The sequence below is a fragment of the Poecilia mexicana genome, unplaced genomic scaffold (genome assembly GCF_051168715.1).
Source record: "Poecilia mexicana isolate PSO_F unplaced genomic scaffold, ASM5116871v1 scaffold_8, whole genome shotgun sequence".
NCBI lineage: Eukaryota > Metazoa > Chordata > Actinopteri > Cyprinodontiformes > Poeciliidae > Poecilia > Poecilia mexicana.
Window position 1 is genome coordinate 23,542,793 of NW_028263377.1, and position 17,896 is coordinate 23,560,688.

Sequence of the window (17,896 nt, forward strand, 5' to 3'; positions counted from 1 at the left end):
AACACAAAAGCAAAGCAGCAGCAGATGCAACTTTTTTCGACGCTCTTTGTGTATCAGACTCAAAAACACAAAACCTCAAACAAACCTGGACGTTTGAGAGTAATTCAGCCTTCAGTCTGAATCTCTTGTGGGTCTCTGTGGTTTGCTGTGCCAGTGAAATGAAAGCAGGCCTCTCTAATAACAGCGAATTTAATACCAGTCGCTTAATGAGAGCGCCCCGTGTTTGCTCTAGGCTCATATCCGCAGCAGCAGAGGGAGAGGAAGAGGTGAGGAAAGGATGAAGGAGGGAAATGTAGTTAAAATCCCCCATTAGTATCACCTCCAGGGCAGGCATGCACGCTCCCCAGGCGGCGGCCTGAACGCAGAGAGCGCGTTGTGGCGAAGGGACGAGATGCCCGTCCTCGCCTGCGCACAGCTGGAGTTCCCAGGATGGCAGCATGTGCCACCATTAGCAACAATCAGAAATTGCTGTGGTGCTTATTAGAAAACAGCACGGCGTTTCAGATCAGATGGGAAACATTCTGTTACATTAAAAAAAATAAAATTAAAGAATACGAGGAGCCCTCAGAATGGACAGGAATGACAAATGAACCAGACAAGTAGATCAGTTCAACACTCCTTTATATAATCTGACGGAGGACGAGGAATGAAGGATCAGAAAATACTCATTCTCAGATTATACACATGTAACACAGATTATTAGAAATGTAAAATTTGTCAAAATTGGTTCATTTATTCATCAGCTTAATTTTGTTTGGTCAAGAAGTTATTTTCTCCTGACATTTTCTGGCATATAAGTTATGTTAGCTGCTCTTAACAGTTGGTGGTTACCGTAGCAACCAGCAACTGACAGCTGCCCCTTCCACCCCCCTTTTTTCTGTTGCCGTCGGTAACTGTAAATAGAAAGAAAAGAGCAAATTTCTGACAAAAACTGATATTTTGAGATTAATCTCAGAAATGTTTGAGATTTTTCTCACAAATTTTCAACTTTTTTTGAGATCAGAGAATTTTCAAGTTTTTTCTCAAAATTTTCTGAGATTAATCTCAAAATTTATGAGTTTTTCCCACATATTTTTGAGTTTTGGAGCTCAGAAATTTTCAATTTTTTTATAGAAAATTTCATGAGAGTAATTTCAAAATTTCTGAGATTTTTCAACATTTTGAACTCTGAGAAATTTAAAAAATTTTTCTCAAAAATTTCAGTGATTAATCTAAAAATTTCTTCCTTTATTGTCTCAGGAAGAAACAATAAAGGATAACACAGAGATAACTCTGTGTTTTCTTAAAAGTATTATGGCACTAACATTTTAGACTAATTAAATTATATATAGGGGTTTTATGTGTAAATTATTTCTCATAATTAATGTTGTGCATTAAAGTTATGTTTAATTTTACAACAGTTTTTGTTAACTGTTCATTGGGAACTATTGCTCTGTAGTTAGTTCAGGTTTAGTTTTTGTATTTTATTAAATGTTTAAGAGCAGAAATGGGGGACAGATGCATCTGTTTTGAAGTCTGAACCTGAGACAAACAAATAGTTACATATATATTATGCAAATTTACATCATTACAATACATAGATCTATGGTAGAGGAAACAATAATAAAAAAATAACTTCTAGTTTAGTTGTGGGAACAGTTTTGAGACAGTAAAAAACAATTAACCGGCAATCCTTCAGCAATTAGCATCTCTGTCACACCAGTGAACAAAACTAAACAAAAACAAAGCCTTGCAATCGTCTCAGTGTTAATAGTCTCTGTGTGTTCCCCTGAGTGTTTACTAAACAGAGTGATTGCGGTGGAGATTTGAATATTTAATAACAGGAAGAAACCGGAGAGGGGATCGTCTGGGGAGAACAACAATCCGTTTGGACTCACCGGGCAAATGAAGGAAACTGGGTTGAGCTCAGTAAGTTTGTCCCCTTGGAATTAATGAATTTTAAATGAATTTTGGAGAAAAACAATAAATCAGCTTCAAAACCTCTGCCTTGGAACTGATTCTCTGCTCCAAATAGAGACAAAACACCTTTTTATTTTACAGTTCTGGTATGCAGAAGAGGCCGGACAGATCAGGGTTGAAATAACTCAGAGGTGGAGAGAAACATTTATCCTCCAACCCGCTTTTCCTTTGGGCCACGTGCATTTTTGACTCAGTATCTCTCTCAATTCAACACATCCATCATCTCGCTCACTTAAAGGGCTCCAACTCACCCACGCATGGAAATTAGGTTTATCTCGAAGAAAAAAATAATAAAATCAGAAAGTACATGAGGTTTAAAGTTGTGTTTGGGCTTTGTAAAGTCTCTGCACCTATTAAAACATCAAAAACAACACCAGAGCATGACCTCAGCAAATTGGAGGAACACTTTGTATATGTAACCTCAGCCCATAAAATTGCAAGTTTCCATAGAAACGGTTCAGTTATTTTTTAATTACAGGATGTGAAATTGTAACCCAACAAACACAAGTAAAGCTCAAGCATCATCATGTTTTAAAAGTTAAACATAACTTTTAATAAGCAATTTTTTATGGACCACAAGTTTAGGCTGTAAATAAAGTTAGATAAAATGAAAGCTAAACATGAAGGTTCTGTGTAAAATATTTCCAATTAATCCAATTAATTTCCCATTTTCTCATGACACAAAGTGCCATTTTAAAGCACAATTAAGCTACTGTGACGTTCAATTGTTATTAAAATGCTGCGTATATCAAACATAACTGCAATTTGATGGCTTGAAATTGGGCCCCTGTCTCTTTAAGAACTTTCTGCTCTTTCCAACACACCGCCTTCAGGAAGTCATCAAGTTTTTTTTTTAACTGCTTACAATCGTTTTTTTTATTTTTTAGGAGCGTTGCATTGAGAAATAGTTTATATGATGAATTCACCTGAATTCACACCACATGATTTATATTAATATGTCTTAAACCGCGTTTCCCCTTAAACCGGAGCAGCATTAAAAACATACACGAGATGCTAACCAGTTTTTCCTTACATGCTAGGCTACGTGACGGCACTGTCTCCATGGTTACTAACCGTTAGACTCTACATTCGCCATAGTGAAATATTTGATATGCTTCAAATCATATGTACTCATATGTAACGTTTATGAACATTAGTCGTCTTACCTTGTAAAAAGTGTTCGCTGCAAATCCGCCATTACACCGAGGGCTGCTATCCATACCCCGTCCTCGTTAAAAGTTATAAAATAAAATGACAAGTTTGGTTTGCATCCTTGTTTGTACAGCCGACCACGCAGCATCCTAAGGCAATATTTAAAGTGAAAATAACTAAATAGAAGCGACATTAGGTCACAGAATCTGTTTTTAGACTAACTTTAGCGGAGGCATTGGTTGTTTTGACGTCCATCATGGCGGAGCTCTGGAGAGCGTGACGTCACGTTGTGTCCTGGGAGACGAAACTTTCACATTTTAACTACTGATGTCACAAAATTCATAAAATAGAAAACGAAATTTTTTTCTTTTTTTGGTGATTTAGTTTTTTTTACCTGATAAGTTAAAAGAAAATAATAAGTTTTCTTATTGTTTTCTTTAAAAGAAATCTGTATATCTGTATATCTTTTATGATATACAAATTTCATAAAAGAAAACTTTTATGAAATCTGTATATCACTGATCATTAGGTAAAGTCATTTTATTAATATAGTACATGTTCAGCAACAAGGCAGCTCAAAGTGCTTTACATGAATTAGATGAAAATACAAACAGAACTACAAAATAAAAGAAAGACAAAAAGGTAAAAGTATAAAACTGCATATTTGGTTCCCCATGTTTAATAAGAATAAGTAGTTGATTATTTATAAACTCGTAGAGGTTTCTCTGGATTCTTGTTCTGATAAAAGTAAATGTTGGTTCTCCATGTTTGGTAAGATTAGTGAGGTATAAAACTAGATGTTGGTTCCAGTTGTTCTAGGTTGAGTTCTAGATTTGTACAATATAAAGCTAAATATTGCTTCATGTTTCTAGATCATCAGTTGCTTTCTATTTTGTTGGCCAAATACTTCACCATTCTTAATTTGTGTTCAGCGGCCCAAAAAAAAAAAAATCACTTCAAGGTCCACAAATGGGCCCAGAGCCACACTTTGGACACCGCTGTGCTAAATGATTTATGTCCTAGGGACTAACCTCATGCCATATCGTCCAGTTAAAACAGTGAAATAGGTTCTTTTTTAAAACAACAAACCCAAAAGCGCATTATTTTAATCATCCTGATGCTTACACTCACTGCAGGAACCCGCAGTGGACCGGGTCAGGTCTGGCTCCCAGGTTAGAGGTCGTCTCCTCCTGGCCCTCTATTGCCATCTGCTCCATCCAGAAGGCCAGAACCACTGGGAAGGAGGAGGGAGGCGACCCATGAGATGCAGGAGGAGAGGAGGGGTTGAAGGTGGTGCAGGGAGCAGAAAGGCTGGAGGTGTTCAAAGCACTGGGAGTGGTGTAGCTGCAGCTCGGTGGCAGCGAGTGCCTCGGGGGACGTGCACAGGTGTCTGCTACCTGTCCACCTCTGACCAAAGCCATCTGCTGCAGGGAGAGTCAGAAAAGGCAAGAGCCAAGGATCAGAATCCTGAGAGAAAAAACAACAGAGATCCAATTCTGTGTTCTGCATTTAAACTTTAATTAGCATTTCATATTGTACTCAAGCACGCCTGTTTTTCTAACAAGGCAGGGTAATTGAGAAAGGTAATTGAGAATGGAAGGAAATGACATTAATGAAGCAAAGAGTAGGTGAGAGAATGAGCGATCTTATTCTTTCTGCATGGATATGAGAGTTTAATTGGAAGTTGCGCTTTCAGCCGGGCAGATTTAGGTGCTGCTGCTGACGCAGGGAGTTCAGGAAGAGGAAAAAATAAAATTTCTTTGCAGAAATGAAAGATAGAGTGAAACAAAATTAAAAAAAAGAATGGGCCGGGTACTTCATCTGAGCATTGCTCTCTCCTGACAAATCCTATAGCAAATGAAATACACCACAGGGATGACAACATGGATTTATCACAGCGTTGCACGCACGCTTCTGATCGCTCTTCCGCTGGCATTATAATTGGCACTTGAAGAATGTGCGATGAAGAAGCCCAAGGACACAGACGGCGCAGATCCAGACGTCTGCTCAGCTGCCGATCCAATAATGGACCGAAGGGTGAGAGAACGGGTGTGGTGTCGAGACTGAACGAAGAGCAGAGCTTTACCCCGGATTTACACCGGCTAACCGCTGCAGCTAAAGCTCGACGACACCGGAGGTGTCACATCACGTGTGTCAAACCCGAGGCCCGTGGGCCAAATCCGGCCCGTCGTAGCTTTTTATGTGGCCCTTTATATTCTATACTAAACACTAAATGTGCTTAAATGTTATTTTATCAATCAAATCAATGCAGTTTTTATCTGTTTACTGCCAAATTATATCAATAAGACCCTATAGGTTCTCCCTCCACAATTATTGTGGAAATTCACGTAAAATTAACAAATTATGTATTTTTTACGCTAATACATAATTGGGAGTTTATTGCAGATTTTTCTCAAAAATTGTCAAAAACTTTCTTACTTGTACCAAACAGCTGCCTCAACCTTAATTGATGTCAGATTATAGTCCATGATCTGTATAAAAAGTCGCATTTACCGTCATAAATAAGTGCAATTATTTCCAAATTAGCTCATTAACTTTGATTTCTATTGCAAAAAATGACAAAAAGTATTCGGCGGGCCGGATTTGGCCCATGAGCCTCGAGTTTGACATGTGTTTCAACAGTTTATGTTTTATCAGTACATTCTGGCACAACTGGCCCTTTAAGAGCATTCAGGATCTTGATTTGGCCCACAGTGAGTTCGACGCCACAGGTTCAGGGCGTCTCTTTCAGACACAACATGGATTTTCAAGGTCAGCTTTGTTCCCTTTCACACATGAAGCAAACGAGTTTCCGATCTCGCAGAGACAAACCGAGTTACAAAAAGAGAGAAAGCTGGATAACTTCATAACTACCAAGGTGATCTGAATTACTTTCATCTGCAGCCATTCAAACTGCAAGCGTAGCAGTTATATACCATTTATCACATCATGGCTGCAGACATCATCAGAATTTGTTGAGGAGCTGGAAGCTGTCGGGGTATTCGCTGAATGACAGGACTTTCACTCACTCCCCCCATTAACACAGACAGGATTACAGCAGTTTCTGCAAAGAATGAGCATCTACTTTTTATGGTTTTATTTTTACCCCAGTTGCAGATATTTCCATATAAATAAATGATAAAGCGAAACATAAGCCACAAGTTGCCATTTAAGGTTTTTATTTGCCATTTTAAATCTGCTTTCATTTTATTGAATGTGTGCCGCGACGCACTTTCCCTTTTATGGGATGTAAACCAATTTAAAACACAAAATATAGATCCATTACTTGTTTATTTTTATGTTCTGATTATCTGCGCCTTACTAAGATTACATTTAAAGGGGACGTATTCTGGAGAATTCACATTTTTGTGCTTTCATTTGGGTTTCTCAGCTTATAAAAACACCCAGCCGTCTTTTGGCAGTACGCTTATGCTTTTTGCTAAACGAAAAGTGAGCCGTTTCAAAAACCTCCAGAATGTAACGTAACGAATCAGCAGGAACTGCCCGTCGCCTAGCAACCAGCGAAGTCCAACCCGTTACCCAGCAACCCAAGCTGTGCTGCAACACGTTTGGTTCTGTATGAAAAGACAAGAGTCTTGTTGTTGACTTAGCATCCTGAAACCACTTGCTGCATTCTTGTAGGTTGTGCAGCAGCCTCCACTTCTGCTTTTCAAAGATAGTACAGCTGTGTAACTGCGCATCTGTTTGCAGTCATTTTCATGTGAGCGTACATGTTGAGTTCGAGGGCGTGTCCAGCAACAGATTATTTAGATTTAAAGTGACAAAAAGAAAATCAAAGTGTTTGTGGTACTAATTTCAAAATATTTGCTCTTATTGACAGTAAATGCAACTTTTTATATAGATCATGGACTATAATCTCACATCAGTTAAGGCTGAGGCACCAGTTTAGTACAAGTAAGAAAGTTTTTGACCAATTTTGAGAAAAATTAGCAATAAACTCCCAACTATGAATTGGCGCAAAAAAAGTTGTTGATTTTGTGTGAAATTCCATGATATCTATCAAGAAACTGTAGGGACTGGTTGATATAATTCGGCAGTAAACAGATAAAAACTGCATTGTTTTTATTGATAACATAACTTTTAAGCACATTTAGAGTTTAGTCTAGAATCCAGAGGGCCACATAAAAAGCAACGGCGGGCCGGATTTGGCCCACGGACCTCGAGTTTGACACATGCTCTAAAACGACTCAAAATGGGCAGAACCGATTAGACTAAAATCTCATTACCTAAGAATCATTCAGTCCAGGTGTGAGTCTCTCAAATGTTGTCCAAAATCAACTGACATAGATGTAGAGCAGATGATTTCTGAAAGTCCTCAGCCAGACAAATATTCTGTTTTGACTATTATCTAGTCAGTGGAAGTAAATCAACTTTTCTCCCTCGTGAAGAAATCCAGGAGCATAATATCAATCAGCCGCCCTCTGCTGCTGCTGTCAGATCGATCACAGCAGAAGTTATGCCCATCCAGGCCTGTTCTGACTGAAAGTCTGCTGTGCTCATTTAAAGTCCAAATCGATCAGAAACAATAACGTCAAGTTAGGACAAAATATCAGGAAAATCCAGCCTTGTAATTTGGAGCTCTGGCAAGATTCAGCTTCACAGGAAGAAGCTTGTTTCAGGGTTTAAATTAAACGCATGATTGGAAAAAAATAACATTTTATCTCAATGTGACCAAATAGCAGGCAGATCAGAAAACCTGCTGACAGACAGTATAAGCTTTTATAATTTTAAAGCTCAATAAAAAAAAGAAACTAATTTGAGATCATAATTCAATTCATTCCAGTTTAACATCGATAACTGAAACAAATCTACATTTTACCTTAGTTTTCTCTTTAGTGTTCAGTATTGTAAATTACATTTATTCTCTCTTTTTATGAAGAATTTCTGACAGAAGGAAGATGTTTGTTCAATATTTATACCATGTGTCAAACTCGAGGCCCGTGGGCCAAATCCGGCCCGCTGTAGTTTTTTATGTGGCCCTTTAGATTCTAGACTAAACACTAAATGTGGTTAAATATCATGTTATCAATCAAACCAATGCAGTTTTTATCTGTTTGCCTCCAAATTATATCAGTCAGTCCCTCCAGTTTCTTCAGAATTATCGTGGAAATTCTCAAAACTGTTCAAAAACTTTCTTACTTGTACTAAACAGCTGCCTCAGCCTTAACAGATGTCAGATTATAGTCCATGCTCTATACAAAAAGTCGCATTTACCGTCAAATAAGCACAGATATGTCCAAATTACAAATCACAAGAAGTATCACGAAATCCTGGAGGGACTGAGAGATGTTCAATAATATTTAATTTGAATAATTCATTGATATTTCAGCAGTTTGAGATCAGGTTTTATCAATACATTCAGCCACAACCGGCCCTTTAAGAGCATTCAGGATCTTGATTTGGCCCAAAACAAAAATGAGTTCAACACCGCTGTGTTATACATTATTTCCATTAATTTTTATTCAAAGTATTTATTTGAATAAAAATATCCCACTTTATTAATAAGCCCAATAAATGATCTGACACTCTGAATTTGAGGTTTTTATTATCCACATAACTAGAAATAAAGCCTTAAGATATTCCACTCTATGTGTGATGAATCTATATGCTGTGTGAGTTTCACTTTCTGATATGAGTGACAAAAAATATTGAACCTTTTTGAAGCTGTATGTGAAATACAAAGTGGGGCTGCACTGAAACATGAGGGAGGCCTTCAGCAGACCCAGCGCTGTCCCTGTCCGCTCCCGTCCGCCTGTGGCCTTGGGAAAAAAGCGAAACGTGAGTCCACTTCCCAAACACAAATCTTCCAGCCCAGGCTGGAGTATTCATGCCAAACGGTTGCAGGCTGCGCTTCAGGCTCTCCGTGAAGCTGGACCTCCACTCCCATGCAATCTCTCAATTTTGACGCTGGCGCGTCTGCCTGCTGATCCGACGCAGCAGCAGCTCAGCGTTAATGGAAAGCGTAGGGGTGTTAGAGTGCATTTTAAATCTTAACCAACATGACAGGATTATTGGTAAAAACACCCGTCAATCAGTTACTCTAGTTTCTTGTGATTCACACAAAATCAACAGAGACCGCACATCTCTGTGAGTATCTCCTTCACAATAATCAATAAATCAATTAATCCATGCTCAGTAATATCCATTTGAGTGACTTTTGATTGATTTTTCTCTTTTTCCCAAGAACTGGATTACAAAAGTCTTCAGCTAGCCCTTTTTTATTTTGTTTACAGAGACTTCATAATTCATTTTATTTGTTGTTTATGTTGTTTTGTTTACTTGTTTATTTTGGATATTAAAAATTTCTTCCAGTTCTGCTGTTAAATGTTCATTACAATGTGAAGTTTGAGAATGTGTTCTTGCATTATTATGCTTTTATTACTATTATGTTACTTTAAAATGGTCTCAAAACAACAATTGACAATTTGTTATCATGACAGGCCTATTTGTGAGTTTATTAAAAATGTTCCGCTAAAATGGGCAAAAAAAACATTGAGTGTATGCTAACTCCCACCTGTAGGTGGCAGTATTTTTTACATTGACTTCTCTGGTGCCTCAACCTTATTTGACTTATCTGATAGTCTGTGATTGATGTGGTGAGTAACAAAAAGTGCAAATATTGGAAAAGTCCGAGTATGAGTATGATTCCAAAAAAAAAAGTCACAAAAACAATAATTTAAAAATATGTTCAATATTATTTAATTCTAAGTACTTATTGGATGCAGAGACAGTTATTTATTAATATTTTAAAAGTTTGTTAATGGGTTTTATCAACAAATTCTGGCACAACCAGACAGAATAATATTTATTTGACCAAAAACAAACATGAGTTTGTTTCACTGAGCCACTTGTCGCTTATATTTCTGGTTATTAGCTTAAATTTAATTATTTTTTTCTACCATGTTGCAAGATTTCAGATACACTGCAAAACACAAAATAAGACAACAAGGATTTTTTTTTAGTAAGAGGTTTGTTTTAAGTAAATAATTCCTTAATATCAATGAAAAAGTACTGGTACTTCCATTGCCAGATTATTTCACTTATAACAAGACATTTTTCCCGTGTTACAAATAAATATTTCTGCCAATGAAACTAGTACTTTTTCATCAGTATTAAGGAATTATTTACTTAAAACAAACCTCCATTTCTTGCTAAAATATTCCTTGTAAGTTAGTCTTTTTTTGAGTGTACTAAAACTAGACTAAAAATACTTGGTAAGATTTTGTGTTTTTGCAGTGTATAAGTATGTTGTAATTGTTAGAATTGGTGTAACTTAATGAAATGTTTTTCCTGCTATTTTTGTTGGTTTTTATGTCGGTTTCATGTCTATAGTTGGTTTAATCCAAATTAGTTGATAGGTAATGACTTTTTCTGGTGGTCCAGTTTATTTTCTCACAGGGAAAACTCGAGCTAATAATTTTTTACGATATTTTCTGATAGATAGAGCGAATATCTGAGGGGCCAAGAGCCTCCCAGGTGGTGGGCAGCGCCGCTGCCAGGCATGGCTGCTTGCATCCAGTTTTTCCACCACCACCAAACGCCTGCTGTGCCACAATTAGCAGTCATTAGCAGTTCTGAGGTACTGGGGAGATTGTCAGGGGGTTGCAGAGCAGAGGTAGGGGATAGACTGGAGCGCCATGGCGAGCTTACAGCGCTCATCAACACTGCATCTCCATCCCAGCAAACACAGTTAATTTGATGTCTGTGAATGGTCAAGACTGTAAAAAAACACAAATTCACAAATGTGGTGTCTCCATTGAAGAAGAACCTCAATTAAAGTCACATGTGAATAAGTCTGTTCAAAAAAAATATGTGCCATGATCCTCCTACCATTTCCTGTCGTCTTCTTCATCATTTCCGTCAGTAGTAACATCCAAGACGAAAAGCCTTTTGTGAAATACACTAGTTTGGATAAAGCTAAAAAAAAAACATCTGAGCACAAAAACTTATCAAAAAATGGTGCATTTCCATGAAGCAAACTTATTTCTGTAATACCAAATTGTGCAGTTATATGGTCAATGGAAATATAGCTACTGATTAAAAACAAAATAATCAGAGAAAGTACGTATAACGGACTGAAACTAATGAGATGGAGAACTTCACACAAGCTGCACAAGTCGGGATCAACAAGTGGATGTCACTACTGGCGGACGAAAAAGAGGACAGGAAGTTGTAGGAGGATGTTTTTCTAAATGACTTATTCACAGATGAGTTTAAGTGAAACGCCACAATTAAACATATGAGTGCTCACACCACAAAAACACAATTTCACACCACAATTGTGAAATTGTGTTTTTTTTTTTCAGAATATTGCCAAAGTTTTGCAGACATTTGTAATGGAAATGCAGCTAGTCCAGAAAACTACAAAGATGTATTCTTAGGAAGAGGTATTACTCTGTAACACATTTATTGGTGCTGCAGATCTTTAAAAGCCATCAACACTGCAAAAGCACAAAATCTTACCAAGTGTTTTTGGTCTAGCTTCTAGTGCAAATATCTTAGTGAACTTTAAATAAGACAAACTAACTTTTCAGCAAGATATAGAGGCTCATTTTAAGTAAATAAATGATTAATATTGGTATTAATATTTTGCTTATAACAAGAAATTTTTCCTGTGTTATAAGTTAATTGATCTGCCAATGTAACATACACTTTTTCATCAATATCAAGAAATTATTTACTTGAAAACAAGCCTCTATATCTTGCTGAAAAGTTACTTATAGGTTAGTTTGTCTTATTTTAACTATAAGACAAACAAAAAACTAGAAACTAGACCAAAACTACTTTGTAAGATTTTGTGTTTTTTGTCTAAAGAAGCGTACCAGATAATAAGAGCAGGATGAAAGGTTCTCATCCTCAGCAAACCCTGATGCCTCTTCTAAAAGATAAAGTCCAACTCCATGGTCGTATAGAGCAAAGAGTGGCTGTGAAAATGACTTTGATGCATTGATGGAGGCAGAAGCAAAGTAACCTCTTTGGTTTTTATGGCAGGAGAGTGGCAGCTTGTCCTTTGCCTCAGCTCTCCCCGGGTCTCCGAGCGGCAGGACGGCACCATCTCATCTCTCCTGCTGTGATTTGTGCGTCCGATCACAGAGGCGGCCACTTTCACAGCTGCTACATTGTCAGGGCTAAGCGGGATATGGCATGTGGAGCCACTGCTGTGTGTATTTCTCTGCGTGTTGGTGTGGAGTTGTGTAGCTATCTGTGAAAGGAAGACATTAATTTGCTGTATCATTTCATGCTGGGACAGTCGGCCCCTTCCACACAGACACTTTTTTTCCTTCGCTCTAAAGCTATGGCTCTATAGCTGGCCTGTCTGCCATAATAAACAACCTGCGTTGGAGAACTGAATTTAAACCAGGGCCATATTGCATATTTCTCTACATGAGGTTGGGGGAGGGGGTTCGGGGAGAGAAACATCAATAAAGATGACACCGTTTAAGAGGCAGACAACCTTTACAAAAGAGCGGTGGGTTTAATGGGCTGATCGCGTGGCTCATAAACCACAGGCACAGCCGACCACAACCAAGAGTCGGCTTTACAAACGACTGCAGCAGAGAAATGATGCAACACTGGATGCTTTTGCATGAGTCAGTAAGAGAGTTACAACTTCAAGAAATCACAGGAACCAGACCCAAGTGGTGCAACGCTGCGTTTGGGTGGATTCTGTTTAAACATTTCCCAAAGTATAATCCTCCAGATATGTGGAAGTGGACAAACTTTACTTGATTCCTCTAAAGAATAGAGCTGATTGCACAGAAGGCGAAGGCAACAACTTCCGAGGATAAGTTTCTCCCAAAACAATCAGTCATAAAGTTTTGAATGCAGACACTCGGGTTAAAAGAGACGAGTGTGAAAAATCTAAGAAAACAACCCAGGATAAAGCGGCTATGCAAAAATCAGCCACATCATCGTCATCGCTGGTTTAACTTACATATAGATACCAAAAACTAAAGAAAATCAAAGTAAAAACATCCAATAGACCTTTCATTGGTTAAAACAGTTTTGGTTCAAACATTATTCATGGGTTGTGTTTAAAATCCTTGTCAGGGCGAAACAATTCTGGTTGGTTGGTTGGTTGGTTGGTTGGTTGGTTGGTTGGTTGGTTGGTTGGTTGGTTGGTTGGGTGGTTGGGTGGTTTGGTTGGTGAGTCAGTCGGTGGTTTTGGTTGATTATTGGTTGGTCGGTTGGTGGGTTGGTTGTTAGTGGGTTGGTGTGTTGGTTGGTTTGGTTGGTGAGTCAGTCGGTGGGTCGGTGGTTTTGGTTGGTGAGTCAGTCGGTGGGTCGGTGGTTTTGGTTGATTGTTGGTTGGTCGGTCGGTGAGTTGGTTGTTAGTGGGTTGGTGTGTTGGTTGGTTTGGTTGGTGAGTCAGTCGGTGGGTCGGTGGCTTTGGTTGGTTGTCTTTTGGCAATAAAAGTGGATGATGTTTCAAATCAAAAACACGTTTGGCAAAAGAAAATGCCTTAGGCCATTATTTTAGGAAGGTGATGATATTTATAACTTTAATAGGTCAAAAAAGAACAAAAGAATTTGAGGAAACACTACAGAGAAATTGACTCTTTTGTTGTGATATGTTGTGAATAATTTAGTAAAGAAACATTTTTTAAGTTAAAGTCAAAGTTTAATCTTACTTCATTTTCATAAGAATATAAAATTAAGTCCTTTCCTAACATGAAAGTACATATCTGCTTTCAACTATGTATAAAGTGAGTTTCATTCTTTAAATTAAATTGACTATGATTTGACAGTCATGATTGATCTGATTTGCTTGTTCATACAGACATTCCTCTGCTAACTTAGACTCCATGTATTTCCCCTGGTTGGAGCTGAATGCCGATTAGAAATAAACAGCTTCTCTCTGATTAAAAACTACCCTCTAGAAGTAATAACTTAAATATTCTAACTGAACCCTTATATGTTATGATTGACAACAAATCCAATAAAAAAATCTGAAGTTAATCAAAAAATCAAAATAAAATTAAAGTCTGTATATCCAAACCCTGATTAAGCTTATTTGTCTAAGAGCTCCATTGTTGCCCAACTCTACAGGCTAATAACAACAATTACGTTCCTTGTCTCGGGAGAGCGCTTCCATCTGAACTGCAATATAAATGAAGCTCATGAATTTCCATGTGGCGCCGAGCCAAGATAAACACGGAAATAATCAACCCCACAAAGAAGCTGGCACCTCAAGATGCCATTAATTGAATATTATTTGGCTACGACAACTCTTATGTAAATCATGAAAACCAAACACCCGAAAGCACGTGTCAAACTCGAGGCCCGTGGGCCAAATCTGGCCCGCCATAGTTTTTTATGTGGCCCTCTAGATTATAGACTAAACACTAAATGTGGTTAAATATGTTATCAATCAAATCAATGCAGTTTTTATCTGTTTACTGCCAAATTATATGAATCAGTCCCTCCAGTTTCTTGAAAATTATCGTGGAAATTCACACAAAATCAACAAATCCTAATAAATAATTGGGAGTTTATTGCAGAAATTTATCCTATGGGAGACTAATAAATTATCTGTCTGTCTGTCTGTGCAGCTGCCTCAGCCTTAATTCATGTCAGATTCATGTCCATGATCTATATAAAAACACAGAAAATCTCAAAAATAAACACACAGAAACACGGATCATAACACACATTCTGGTACAACTGGCCCTTTAAGAGCATTCAGGATCTTGATTTGGCCCAAAATGAGAATGAGTTTGACGCCGCTGCTCTAATTAAGGACGACAGTTTTAACAGCTTTCACTTTGATCAACTATGACAAATTTTCAACAGATTCTTCAGTGGGTTGCTAAAAGAACGGTGCAGTTAATTGATTTTTAAATATTAGAGCCATTAATCAGGCTACAGATGTAAAAAAATAAATTCAGCATCTCTGATAATATCGTTTTCAACCCCAACTTTCAACTTGGGCTCCATTCATCATTTACCGTCGTTCGTTCAAGGTTAATCATCGGAAAGAGAGAGCAGACTGTTAGCTCGCTCAGGGTCGGCTCTTTACGAAACATACTCTGGGCCTTGAAAACAATTTGCTTGAGAATTTTACAAATGAGCGATCACTGTATGAACTGTAATAATAAAACAGGAAACGGGGGCAGCAGAAAGCCACTGGAACATCTACAAGTAAAATCACTTCATTTCGATGGAGATGTATGCAGATGCATGCAAAACTAGACACTGACCTCAGCCCACCAGACACAGGAGAAGTAAATACCCAAATTTCCAAGTTTTGACCATCTTCTGCTTTACCACCTGCCAAAATGACTCAACGTTTTTTTATCATTAATATGCAAATGTGAAGAATTAGATCTGTGTGTTGGATTGAATTAATCCCTGCCGCCCCTTCTGCTTGTGCTGTAATCACAAATTACAGACAGGCGTCTGACGGTAAGCTAAAGCTTTGAATCCTGTCAGAGGGCCTTTTACCTCAGGGGAGAAATCCCAATCAACACAACCGGTCAGACACTTGGATGCAGGAGCAGCATAGTAATTTGGTACTCCCACTGTCAGTTTCAAAGGGATATTAATTTTCCTCTTTTTCTCTCTATTCTTTATCTCTCTGCTCTTGTAGCGACATTGTGGAGTCACTAAGTAGACGAATGCTGTGGCCGGTTTCCTGACATGTTAATCAGTGGACAATTTGTTCTCATTTAGCAAGCGGGATGTTTGCGGAGATAAAAGAACCTCCTCCCTTTCAGAACAATTTCCTGAGGTTCAGCACTAATAAGGATTGCGCATGTGAAATTTCCCTGCTGTGTATCTTAGCATTAAAACTGCAGTTTTTACAACAATACAGACACATTTAGATGCAGCAGTTCAAGTTGAGAGACAAATGTAGAAGCATTCTGATATAAAACAAACGTAAAGTGACTCCTTTACTCATTTTTACTTTGGGCCGTATCAAATGTCTGTTCTTAAAGGACCGGTTGTGAAAGAATGTATTAATAAAAGCATTAAACCGTTAATATATCAATAAATAGCTGTTTGTTTCAGCATTCAGTAAGTGTATCTTAAAATGTAATATTGAGCATCTTTTCACACTGACCAGTCCTCCCAGGATTTCGTGACACTAATTTAGATATTTATAAGGCATTTTTAAGATATTTGTGCAAATGTCTGATGTGTTGGTTGGTTGGTTGGTTGGTTGGTTCATTGGTTGATTGGTTGGTTGGTTGGTGAGTTGGTTGGTTCATTGGTTGTTGGGTTGGTTGGTTGGTTGCTTGGTGTGTTGGTTGATTGGTTGGTTGGTTGGTGAGTTGGTTGGTTCATTGGTTGGTTGGTTGGTTGGTTCATTGGTTGATTGGTTGGTTGGTTGGTGAGTTGGTTGGTTCATTGGTTGGTTGGTTGGTTGCTTGGTGTGTTGGTTGTTTGGTTGGTGAGTTGGTTGGTTCATTGGTTGTTGGGTTGGTTGGTTGGTTGCTTGGTGTGTTGGTTGTTTGGTTGGTGAGTTGGTTGGTTCATTGGTTGTTGGGTTGGTTGGTTGGTTGCTTGGTGTGTTGGTTGTTTGGTTGGTGAGTTGGTTGGTTCATTGGTTGTTGGGTTGGTTGGTTGGTTGCTTGGTGTGTTGGTTGATTGGTTGGTTGGTTGGTGAGTTGGTTGGTTCATTGGTTGTTGGGTTGGTTGGTTGGTTGCTTGGTTGGTTGGTTGGTTGTTTGGTCAGATTTTAATTTGGAGATATTTGCCAGGAATTTTAAAATTTGTGCTAATGTATGAGGTTAAATGTGACAGAACCAACATAAGGTCCAGAGAAACCCCTACTAGTTGATAAAAGATCGAATACTTATTCCTATTAAACATTAGGTAATCAATATGTAATTTTACACTTTTACCTTTTTGTCTTTCTTTTGATTTGTTGTTTTGTTTGTATTTCCTTCGAATTCATGTAAAGCACTTTGAGCTGCCTTGTTGCTGATAATGTGGTGTATAAATAAAATTACCTTATACAAGCAGATATACTCATAACAAGCTGCAGACAGGAGAGAAAATGTGACGCCTCTCATGAACAGCAACATTTGTGAGAGGCGAGGCAACAAGAGAGGCGATATAACACGCCTCATTCAGATGACAAAGAGGGACAGACAATGGGTGGAGCAGCATTATTTCAGCTCCCCTCTGACAGTACTCTAATTTAATGAGGCGCAATGTGAGTGCTCGGGTGAATCTCTGTCTCACTTTGTCTGGAGCAAGGTCAATGTGCAGAGGAAACAACAGCTAAACAAAGACCTGGCTTGTAAGGGGGGAAAAAAGTGACTAAACTCAGATTACAAACCACCTACAGTGCAAACAAGAAAAGCTGCGCTGGCAGCTCTGAGTATCCCATAATTAAACTGTAAAGGCAGACACAGTGAGCGATGTTTGTGGCTGTAACCGGATTTTGCAGAGAAGAGGACTCAGATTATTAAACTGTGTTGCGCGCCTCCCCTGATGTGACACTGCAAACGCTGCTCTCGTAGTTGAAGTGACAACAACAGAGCAACATCGTCCATCCAGACTCATAAACTTGGAAAGGCTCTAACTCCAGCCGCTTGGCTTCACCGCGTCCTTCCTTCCTCCATCTGTCCGTCACTCCAGACACGCCATTCCAGGCAGCAGTCGCCTGGCAACATGGCTCAGACTCTGAGCATATTTCCCAGTTCGGGTAAGATATACACTTTCAGCTTCACTGTTATTTCATTAGAACGGAGCATGTGGGTTACTGTTTCTGCGTCTCTGTCTCCAGCCACCTGCTTTTATTGAAGTCTGCCCC

General features: G+C 38.5%; 1 protein-coding gene across 1 annotated transcript in view; it reads right to left on the reverse strand.

Moving 5' to 3' along the window:
- Positions 1-2,664: 2,664 nt before the first annotated feature.
- LOC148158103 (uncharacterized) overlaps positions 2,665-17,896 on the reverse strand; it is a 64,366-nt gene continuing 49,134 nt past the window's right edge. Inside the window, exon 4 of the mRNA XM_088007935.1 lies at positions 2,665-4,535. Within this exon, the coding sequence (XP_087864061.1) occupies positions 4,239-4,535 (297 nt within the window). The 3' untranslated portion in view covers positions 2,665-4,238. The remainder of the gene's footprint in view (positions 4,536-17,896) is intronic.